At 39.8% G+C, this 11,450-nt stretch overlaps 3 protein-coding genes across 3 annotated transcripts in view; all 3 read right to left on the bottom strand.

Moving 5' to 3' along the window:
* Window positions 1–2,158, bottom strand: part of Pmar_PMAR019345 (hypothetical protein) — a gene marked incomplete at both ends in the record, with an annotated part of 2,476 nt that extends 318 nt beyond the window's left edge. The window contains 5 exons of the mRNA XM_002784821.1: window positions 33–97; window positions 405–505; window positions 1,337–1,418; window positions 1,785–1,842; window positions 2,081–2,158. Of these exons, the coding sequence (XP_002784867.1) occupies window positions 33–97; window positions 405–505; window positions 1,337–1,418; window positions 1,785–1,842; window positions 2,081–2,158 (384 nt within the window). The remainder of the gene's footprint in view (window positions 1–32; window positions 98–404; window positions 506–1,336; window positions 1,419–1,784; window positions 1,843–2,080) is intronic.
* An 857-nt stretch (window positions 2,159–3,015) lies between these two features.
* Pmar_PMAR019344 (dihydrolipoamide succinyltransferase, putative) lies at window positions 3,016–8,852 on the bottom strand (the record flags this gene model as incomplete). The annotated part of the gene is made up of 14 exons (XM_002784820.1): window positions 3,016–3,095; window positions 3,212–3,291; window positions 3,342–3,499; window positions 4,082–4,223; window positions 4,270–4,397; window positions 4,699–4,922; window positions 5,937–6,008; window positions 6,597–6,748; window positions 6,855–6,954; window positions 7,182–7,334; window positions 7,911–8,047; window positions 8,100–8,172; window positions 8,499–8,540; window positions 8,804–8,852. The coding sequence occupies 14 exons, from the start codon at window positions 8,850–8,852 to the stop codon at window positions 3,016–3,018; spliced, it is 1,590 nt and encodes a 529-aa protein (XP_002784866.1).
* A 1,493-nt stretch (window positions 8,853–10,345) lies between these two features.
* Pmar_PMAR019343 (hypothetical protein) overlaps window positions 10,346–11,450 on the bottom strand; it is a gene marked incomplete at both ends in the record, with an annotated part of 4,139 nt that continues 3,034 nt past the window's right edge. Inside the window, 2 exons of the mRNA XM_002784819.1 lie at window positions 10,346–10,462; window positions 11,026–11,299. Coding sequence (XP_002784865.1) covers window positions 10,346–10,462; window positions 11,026–11,299 — 391 coding nt within the window. The remainder of the gene's footprint in view (window positions 10,463–11,025; window positions 11,300–11,450) is intronic.

Genomic DNA, 11,450 nt, shown 5'->3' with positions numbered 1-11,450 from the left:
AAGTCACGAAAACACCGAGTCTATGAACTCACTGCTTCTGATATCACAACCAGGTCGACTGCGAAGGACACATTTATTAGGTAAAACGACTTGATATCTGAAAACGATGATATTCCCATGTCCATCAGCATCAAAGATCAGAAAATCATCCAGGAACCTATAATGGGGTTTCACAAGCCGTATTACGCGAAGTGGCGGCGTGAAACTCGGTGAAAAACGCCGCGTTTTTTACCGATATATTTTTCACTAGTGTTTTTCATATCACTAGGGTCAAGAAACTCCATTCTTCAATCAGTTTCCCATGCAGATGTCATCACATTAGTGACATCATTTTCCCCACTATTATCAAACCCTGGGGAACGTTTTTTTCTCAAAATATAGATGAGTTCCTGGCCAAGACTTACACTGATATGCATTCTTTGGGACGTTGAACATACGACGGCAGATAGGGATACACAAACTCGTCGAATTCTGGACGCCAAAATGTGAACAGCTTTTCACCAACCTGAAATTCCAACACTATAGTAATTTTCGCTGAAAAATTAATATTGGAGTTTCTTGACCATAGTGATATGAAAAACACTAGCGAGAAACATATTTCACATTTCAAGTACTCGCGAAAAACGCATTTGAGCAGTGAATAACGCGTAAAACACGTGGTATGTGTTTTTCATGTGATATGGAGTGATTTGTCCGGTGTAATTCGCCAATTGTTTTCAATTCGCCACTTCATATCGCGTTTTCATATGGAGTATTACACCACTTCACGTAAAACGGGCGAAACTCCATTGATACATTCATCGTGTTCAAAAATGAAGTTTCACGATGACCCGTTTAACGTGAAGTGGCGGAATACTCCATGTGAAAAACACATTGAAAAATATATTCTTCTAGTGAAATGGGAAATATGTTTTCCACATCACTAGGGTGGAACTCCAATAATATGAAAACAGTCGAAAACCAATTTTTCACACATTCGCATCAGAAGAACGCGCGCACAGTAGTATCATTGGAGTTTCACGACCCGTTTTACGTCAAGTGGCGTAAAACTCGGTGTAAAACGCGATATTCGCGGTGATATGCAGTAGTCGTGAAATATATTTTTCATATCACTAGGGTGAAGAAACTCCATTATGAACCACAAAACAGCTTACCGCCCATTCACATTTTCTCTGTTTCTCATCTACTCGCAACACGCATTTTCTCAATTTTCTATTCAAACATTCCACATCAGTTTCACCAGGAGCCGCCTTTCCACCCAGTAAGCGATAACGACTTGACGGAGGCAACGAATTTCTGACGGAAAAAATTACGAAATTTTGCAGAAAAAACTCACATTTTGGGAGCTTCAGCTGAATCTGATAATAACAAACACGCTTGCTCCTCATAATGACAGAGAACAACACAGTAGACAGTTCCTGAAAAAATGGTAAAATACATACGAAAATTTTCAGAAAAAAACTAAATTTTACGCAAATTCTTATTAGTTTTTGTACACTCCTACCACAAATCTTGTGTAAATTTTGAGACTGCAAATTCTCAACCGAGGAAATTAATCACATATATATTCCACCACTGGAGTTTCACCCGTTTTTCGCGAAGTGCAATGCGAAATATGTTTTTCACATCACTAGGGTGAAACTCCACTGCAAAAAATGCAAACAAATTAACAATTGGGATCATTTAGAGCTCATTCGGCAAATAAAATAATTTTATACAAATTTTTCCCCTCAAATTTCAGAAAAAAATGGAAAAAGTCAAAAAAATTCTATAATTTAGTTTACTTCTCATTCCTTCGCTTTGCCAGGCTGCCAACCAATTCTTCGTCGGTACACCGAGTGACTGAAAAAAAATTAATTTCAATTCCATCACTGATGTTCCCATTCTGGACCTATTTCGTATCTTCCTAATTTCAACCTAAGATACTCTTCGAAAATTCCACACTCTCAGCGTTGGACGAATATACGTTCGCTTTCCTCAGGAGTTTATATAAAAAACAACAATAATTTCCTCATAATTTTCATATCGTCATCACCAACATATATGTACATATTTTCCCCCTACACTGGGTACTCCTCACCCGAGCGCCTTCAGTGTCACCACTCGTTCGTTGCATATCGTAATTCGCCAAGTTGTATATGTGCCAATCGCTTGTCATAATGAAAACGAACTCCTCTACGAAAGATACAGCAAGAAAAGTATTATTACACAAGACAATCGTCGGTGGGTGAATTTATCACAAAGTCGGATATTTTTACACCACTAAAATCGTTTGCTATACGCTGCTCTCAATGAGAGCGAAGATATTCACTTACGGCTGTTGTTGTTGACAATAAGAAAACTCCGATGAATTTTTTCCCCTGAAATTTCACCAGAAACCGTAAAATTTACAAAAAAGTTCAGCAATAACTATTAGAATTTCACGATGACCCGTTTAACGTGAAGTGGTGTAATACTCCTTGTGAATTATAAGACGTATATGTTTTTCCGCGACCGCCGATAACACAATTGTTTTCCGCAAAGTGAATTGGGAAATATATTTTTCATATCACTAAACTCCAATATAGAAACTAAAATGCATTAAAAAAGTGAAATTCATCGAAAAAATTACTAGAGAGGGAAGCAAACACATATTTCATCACCAGAAGTAGACACTATTTCTTCGATTTTTGGTAACAAAATTAAACTTCGCATTGCAAATTCATTGCGGTTTACCCTAGTTAAAATTACTCTCAATTTCCTCCTTATTAATAAGGACTTTTTCGACCAGTCAAATCTTCACTTCTTAAAATCGAATCGCTTTCGCGTCCCAAACAGCAGTGTTGGAGGAATATATGTTCGCTTTCCTCACTAGAAGTTTACAGAAACCAATGAGGAAAATTCTACAAAATTTTTTGTGCATATTTTTCCCCGAAAGTAAACCAACTATCAGTTAACACAAGAACATCATCAGCATCGTAGAAACGAAACTAACATGAAATGAAAAATTCCGTGACCGCGCGCCACAAAATTCTTTTATGCCGTATCGAGAATCATACTTGCCGGATTTTCGAGGTAGCCTTTGAAAGTGTTGGAGAAACGCGCAACAGTCGCACCTGAAAAAAATTCACATTTTTACCAAACTTTCAAATTTCCCGAAATTTCCTCAAAAATAACAAAATTTACCGAAAAAAATCCAAAATTTTTGGTAAATTTTTTCTTCCAACCTCACCATCAATATGCCTATGATCAGCCGACCAAGACACATTCACCACTTTCGCTGCATACACCTCCGAACCATCATCAGTAAACCTACGACATATACATAATCGATCACCAGGGCGCGCGCTACTTTCACTCACCTCGGCAGCGTCCTTATTCTTCCAGCACCACCAATAAGGGCTTGACCATCGAATAGAACGGCTTTCGAATAAGTCCCACCAATTACTCCGACGTTGGAAAACGATACCGTACCTCCTCGAATGTCCTCAAGTGTTAGCCGACCGCTCGAAGCGCGCGCCTATGGAAAACAATGAGAGAATTTCCCTCATTTTTAATCGGTGTAATCGCTTTCCTCAGCTGCTGAGCCCAGGAGTTTCCTATACAGTGTTGTAGTAGGAATATATGTAATCGCTTTCCTCAGCTGCTGAGCCCAGGAGTTTCCTATACAGTGTTGTAGTAGGAATATATGTAATCGCTTTCCTCAGCTGCTGAGCTCAGGAGTTGCCTATACAGTGTTGGAGTAGGAATATATGTAATCGCTTTCCTCAGCTGCTGAGCTCAGGAGTTTCCTATACAGTGTTGGAGTAGGAATATATGTAATCGCTTTCCTCAGCTGCTCAGCTCAGGAGTTTCCAAAGCTATTTATATGAATTCGGGTAGAAGTGAAATACATAAACTAATATAAATTTTCCAAAATTTCACCAGAATTTTCATATTATTACCAACTATATGCATATTTTTCCCCTCAACTACACAGAATTTTTTCCTACACTTTTTCCCAAGCCTAGTGCGAATTCTTGCAATGAAACTTCGTAAAATCCGCAAAAATTTTCCTTTTTTTGCGGAGAAAAAAATTATTTTCAATTCGCCTCTCTCTCACCTGTAGTTCCAAAATATCTTTTTGAATTTCAACCAAATTTTTCTTCTCAACATTTTTCACATTTGGTACCACCAACCCCTGCGGACTGTCTATTGCCATAGAAATATTATGATAACGATACACAGTGTAATACTCTCCGGATCTGAAAAAAAATTTACCGCGCGCCACAAAATTATTCCAACACCTACGGCTCAATTTTAGAGTTGAGTATTTCATGTTTCAGCAAACTCAACGACAATGCTTTCATCATCATCGCAGTTAGCGTCATAGAAGGTAAATTGTAGGGCGGCCCTTGAACCAGTTTTTTCAGATTCGCCTGAAAAAAAATAAATACCAACGTGGGAGGAAAAATATACATTCAGTGGAGTTTCTTCACCCTAGTGATATGAAAAACACTAGTAAAACTCCATTATTTTTCTGAATAGTATGGGGGAAAAATCGAAAAATTTTGAGAATTTTTTGGAGTTTCACCTGTGATATGGAAAACACTAGTGAAAAAGAATATATTTCACGACTACTGCATATCACCGCGAATATCGCGTTTTTTACGGAGTATTACGACGCCACTTCACGTGAAACGAGCGAAACTCCAGTATCGCCCTCCCGAGTAAACTCACCTGAACTCTCACTAGTTCATCTACTCTTATTTCCTCTCCCAAATTCATATGCGGCGCCGCTAATGCTGCGGTCATCGATCGTACCATAGCTGCGGCCACACCCCTCAAGAGGGAAACTCGATAAGTAGAATTTTCCGAATTTTTTTCGGAAAATTTTTCCTCAACTTTTTTTTCTTTTTCGGTCGACCTCAGAACATCTTCCATAGTCACCCTCCCATCTGGTCCTGAACATAAAAACGAAAATTTCCAAAAATATGCGGAAAATTTCTTTCCGGAAGAATTTTTCCACCACATAATGAAAATTTTCACATAACTATAATAGAAAAAACAACAATGGAGTTTCACCCATTAGCGAAAAACCCATTTCACATTACACTTCGCGAAAAACAGGTGAAATTTGTCAAAATTTTACTACAGTGGAGTTTCACTCGCTGTCGCTCACATATGAGGAGGCAAAACGGGTTGTCTTCCAGGGTGGTATGCGCCTGTTGTATTTTGATAAATTTTGATTTTCTGTACCATCAACTAACTGGGATAGGGGTGGCAAATCAGAGACAGGTTTCCCTAGGATATTTCAAGTGTTGATTTATAGCCAGTGCAAGGTTTGAGCCATGCATAATGATTCCAAATATGCGTATTTCGCGCAAAACGCGTAAAACGCGAAATAATTTCGCGTTTTGCATATCACATGAAAAACACCTCACATGTTTTACGCGAAATTCACTGCTCACATGCGTTTTTCGCGAAGTGAAATGTGCTCTTCACTAGTGTTTTTCACATCACGGGTGAAACTCCAATAAACAAGTGATGAAAAAATTTACATATTTCATCATTCACCAAACGGAGGACACCGAAAATTGTAAAACAGTTTTAACTATATAAAAATGATATTCGCACTTGTCGGAGCTCGACTATTCCGCATTTTTCGATTTGGAAGTAGACAAATAATGATTGCGTTGTCGTTTGGGAACCATAATTCTCTATTTTGGTATAGGTCCCCGGTTCCATCCCCGGGGGGGGACCATATTCTCCACTCGCTTCGAAATTTATATTATATAAGTAGAATAATCGAGTTTCTTCACCCTAGTGATATGAAAAACGTATTTTACGACTACTGCATATCACCGCGAATATCGCGTTTTTCACCACTTCACGTAGATGATATTTTTCATTACTATATAAGCTCTATACACATACCATAAAATAATTAATCACATATTCAAAAACTCCTTCCTCACCTGAGCCCACTAGCGTGTTAATATCAATGCCCTTTTCCTTAGCTGCTTGCCTAACCATAGGGATGGCCGAAACTCTCATCTCAGAATTTTTCAACGATTTTTGGTATGCTGAAGAAATACAACATAATTTATACGCATATTGATTCTCCCGGGTAAATAGTAAGCGATGATATTAAATTTTTTATACTCAAATTTACTGTTGGAAGTATGTTCGCTGAGCTCGAGAGTCTGGTCGGTGAAAATGTAATACAGAAACCAATAGTAATTTCCATATTGTCATCACCAACACATGTAGTTGACCATGTGCTTACTCCCCCCCCCCCAATTTCACCACAGAAAACATATACGACAAGGACTACAGTAAAAAGTACAGAAGACCGAAATTTTTATGCAACCAGCACATTATCAAGTGTCCGATTTTTTCCCGTTTCCTCACTATGATGACACATTTAAACGCAATTTATGGTGAAACTGTACAAGAAAAAACCAACGAAAATTTTCGCGAAATTTTCCCGCGAATATAAATAATAATTTTTTAACAATATATTTTTGATATTAATATTTTTTTCGTGTAATTTGCGATAAATATATTTCCCTCAAATTTGAAACCTTTCGCACTACTACCACAACCACTACTACTACTACTACTACTACTACTACTACTACTACTACTACTACTACTGTTATCCTCTTCCACACGTTTCTCCGTTGCCACACTCCCGAGTTCTTCTTCCTCCTCATCCTCCTCAGATTTTTCAACTTCAATTTCGGCCAACACCGAGCCCACTTTCGCCGTGTCACCAGCGTTACACCTGTCCATTGCTAATTTTGTGGCGCGGTGACACAATCAATTTCGAGATATAAACTATTATCATAGAATATACAAAATGCTCGAACAAAGCTTCACAATGAACTTACCCTAGACGCCTTATTGTCCCTCTACGACGACTTGTAATATCAACTACCGCCTTGTCGCTTTCAACAGTGCATAATCTATCCATCTCTTCAACATGGTCCCCTGAGAGAAATGTTGGGGGAATTATGGTAAGTATGACCAGTCGCGTGGTATTACACCCTAGTGATATGAAAAACACATTTCACTTCGCGTAAAACGGAAAGTAAAGTCCCACTTTTCCTATTTTCATCGCTCCGCATTCCTCTAATCATAAAGTCAATATAAATTTATGTTATAAAAAAATTTCCCAAATTTTCCCAGGAAAAAAAGTAAAAATTTTATTAATTTACCTTCTTTAACATACCACTCCATCACCGACACCTCGCTTATCCCCTCCCCAATGTCAGCCAAATGGAAAGGGACAATTCTTGTGTTCTGGGAAGATGAGGAGGAAGCATCGGAAGATGCCGTCCTAGTGCTGTCGTTCAGAACTGCGGCGCCAACTGAGAGAAAAATCGAACATATACGATTCGATCTCGAGAAAGAAGTCTAATTGGATATAATAATGCTATATGGCATATAAATTTACATATAATGCTCGCTGAATGTATTATTAGTAGTATTGGAGTTTCTTGACCCTAGTGATATGAAAAACACTAGTGATAAACACATTTCACGACTATTGCATATCACCGCGAATATCGCGTTTTTCACCGAGTTCACGTAAAACGGGTCGTGAAGCTCTATTACTATCGGTAAAGTAAATGAGAAATCATAATAATTATTATGAAATAGCCCTTCCTGCTCATGAATTGGTATAAAATGAAGAGAATATATATGCGATAACATCAACAGGAATAGATCTCGATACCTCGCGAGAGTTAAACCAATATCATGACCACTACACCATCTATACAGTGTTGGAGGAATATATATTCACTTACCTCAGTTGAGCTCAAGAGTTCCCCCACTAAAATTTCATCCCATATTCACATCAACCAATGAAAAAACTCCCCGTAAATTTCCTCATAATTTTTATATTTTCACCGACGCATGTAGTTGACCATACGCATACTCACCCCCATCATCATCACTGAGCGCCACTCCCTCTTTCCTCTCCTCCTCTTCTTCCTCCTCTTCAATTTCCAACAGCACTTCTCCAACCTTAGCCGTAGTATTAACATCGAACAACAATCGCTTTACAACTCCACCGTAACTAAAATACCCATTTTTCGTAATAATTTCGTGGCGCGCGAAATTTTCCCTACCTGCTGGTGATGTCCACCGCCGCCTTGTCACTTTCCACTGTGCATAGACGATCCATCTCCTCTACTTTATCACCTGACTGAAAGCCAATTCATCATCATCACTACCACATCAGCACGCATGCACATAAAAATCATCCGAAAATGAAATCCACTATTACTTTATTATGATGATGATTGACATTCGAGCAATAAAATATGTTTCACCACAACATTTAATCAGAATCATCGTTGAACTCACAATAGTGTCATTCACATGAGCGAAGCGAAACACATATATTCTTCGGGTAGTGACACATTTCCACATACACGGTTTCGATTTCATACGAAATATACCCTAAATATGATCGTCTGCTGTTATCAATGACATGTTGTCCCCCCAAAGACGGACCCTTTTACTACCCGGTTTAACATACCACTCTTTAACTTCAACTTGACTTATACCTAAAAACAACTTCGAATTCATACACTGTCACTAGAGCAAGAATATGGCCACTTCAGCCTCCAATTCTCTACCATAAAGTACTATAGGCATCCTCCCAAAATACTATATAGACGATTTATGACCGACGGTTTTCGGTGACAACATTGGCTTACTCACTGTAGAGTTGATATATTTCAAACACGAAGCCAATATCCCTCGTATGAAGCTCCTCTACTACTACTACTACTACTACTACTACTACTACTACTACTACTACTACTACCTTCTCCGATATCAGCAAGTCTAAAGGGCCTGAGAGCTCCTAATAACATCCCACTTCTCCAGAAAGATATATGTCGGCGTATGACGTGAGTAGATAACATGTCGACACCAGTAAGGGAACAACAACTACAGAATGGCGGGACAAAACTCAAGGTCATCACCACCACCACACAGTGATGAAATTATATGTCAAAATTCTACTCATGATTCATGAGAGTGAATAAGTCGAATCATACTTTATACTTGACACTTGTCCGTATGAGAGGTTATACTTGCCTCAAGCGGAGCTTTCATCAATCACCATCGTGCAGCAGCATTTTTTCACGCACTATCATCTTCCTGCGAATCGTGCGTGCAAGGACATCTAGGCGTGACCCTGTCCCTGCTTGAATATGCGTTCGTCAGGTAGAGTGTGTTTATCAGTAGGGACATCGCCTCCTCCTCGATTTCCCTTCGAGAGTCGTGATGTTGATCCCACACTTCAGCCGAGGAGTAATAAAAATATCTTTGGAAGTATCAGTGGCTCTTTACGGTACGTGTCACCAAAGATATGATAGAATGGGACAATTTAGGAGGACAATGGTGGGGCAGCTATGCCACACCGAGATGCGTCTTGTTAATATCGATTTAGGACGACAATGGGGCAGCTATGCCACACCAAGATGCGTCTTGTTAATATCAATTCAGGAGAACAATGGGGCAGCTATGCCACACCAAGATGCGTCTTGTTAATATCAATATAGGACGACAATGGGGCAGCTATGCCACACCAAGATGCGTCTTATTAATATCAATATAGGACGACAATGGGGCAGCTATGCCACACCCAGATGCGTCTTGTTAATATCAATTTAGGACGACAATGGGGCAGCTATGCCACACCAAGATGCGTCTTGTCAATATCAATTTAGGACGACAATGGGGCAGCTATGCCACACCAAGATGCGTCTTATTAGTATCAATTGAGGAGGACAATGGGGCAGCTATGCCACACCAAGATGCGTCTTGTTAATATCAATTTAGGACCACAATGGGGCAGCTATGCCACACCAAGATGCGTCTTGTTAATATCAATTCAGGAGAACAATGGGGCAGCTATGCCACACCGAGATGCATCTTGTTGATATCAATTTAGGAGGACAATGGGGCAGCTATGCCACACCGAGATGCGTCTTGTTAATATCACTTTACGAGAACAGTGGGGCAGCTATGCCACACCAAGATGCGTCTTGTTAATATCAATTTAGGAGAACAATGGGGCAGCTATGCCACACCGAGATGCATCTTGTTGATATCAATTTAGGAGGACAATGGGGCAGCTATGCCACACCGAGATGCGTCTTGTTAATATCACTTTACGAGAACAGTGGGGCAGCTATGCCACACCAAGATGCGTCTTGTTAATATCAATTTAGGAGAACAGTGGGGCAGCTATGCCACACCAAGATGCGTCTTGTTAATATCAATTTAGGAGAACAGTGGGGCAGCTATGCCACACCAAGATGCGTCTTGTTAATATCAATTTAGGAGAACAGTGGGGCAGCTATGCCACACCAAGATGCGTCTTATTAAGACTAACTTTGCCACGTGGGGCAGCTATGCCAGAGGCATCATACCACCCCAAGATATGCCCTACTACAGGCTTGTCCTCCCATAGTACCTTCCATCGTCCCCCCTAGCCTCCGCCTTCAACTATTACATCGACAACTACAACATCTACAGATGGTCCTACTGAACACCCTACCATCCATACACCACTCTGTAAACTGTCCCTAGACGCATCATCAACCACCCAGTACATTAACCACTGTAATGAGTGTGAATACATCTGTGTCATCTCACTTGTGATTCCTGAGCACCTCAGTAGCTACCGACTTCAAACTCGACACAACACAATGAGATCTTCGTCGTAATAGGCGAGATTGAAAGATGAATGATGATGCTAATACCATACAAGATAATGACCAAGGTCTTGAGAACGTCTTTAAACTATCTACTCCTCACCAAACATGAATAATAGTCGGTCTTAGCTGAGGTAATGATGATGAAAAAGTGCCGCCGAACAAACAACATACGGCCATTCAAAGGCAGAGACTTCTCTCGTTATCCAACAACAATTAAGGCCAGCAATGAACCACCAGAAATTTAAACAACAACAACAACAAAGACGACAATCACAATCGCCTCCATTTATCACCCTCTACCATAGAATGCCGTGCTCACCAGATTTTGAGAAAATTCCTCAATACTTCCATCAGTGGGAGTATATCGATTGTGATTATGATTATGATGACGACGAGATGCTGAGTCGTTAGACTTCATATGATGACTTTCCTCGCTCGTCGATGCATTTGTGTTGTACATACCCATCGCTCCATATTGATCCCCAGTGTGCAGATCCTCTTGTGCTCCGTCTTGATGCAATTCAGTTTGCTTCAGCAATCTTATAATCTGTAACTTCTCCTTCTTACGACGCTTTAGTTCACCAGGAGGACACCTATCAACCAAGTGAATAATTCCAAAACGGGAATTCTTCACGCACTAAAATATACACTTCCGACATGCTATCATGATAAAGAGTGACTCCCAGGATTGATCTCCCATAATCGTTCGTTATTACAAATGACAGACTCGCATTGTGCACCGTG

Source organism: Perkinsus marinus, assembly GCF_000006405.1.
Source record: "Perkinsus marinus ATCC 50983 genomic scaffold scf_1104296934586, whole genome shotgun sequence".
Lineage (NCBI taxonomy): Eukaryota > Perkinsozoa > Perkinsida > Perkinsidae > Perkinsus > Perkinsus marinus.
Note: the sequence above shows the minus strand (reverse complement) of the source record. Positions and strands in the feature narration are given on the sequence as shown.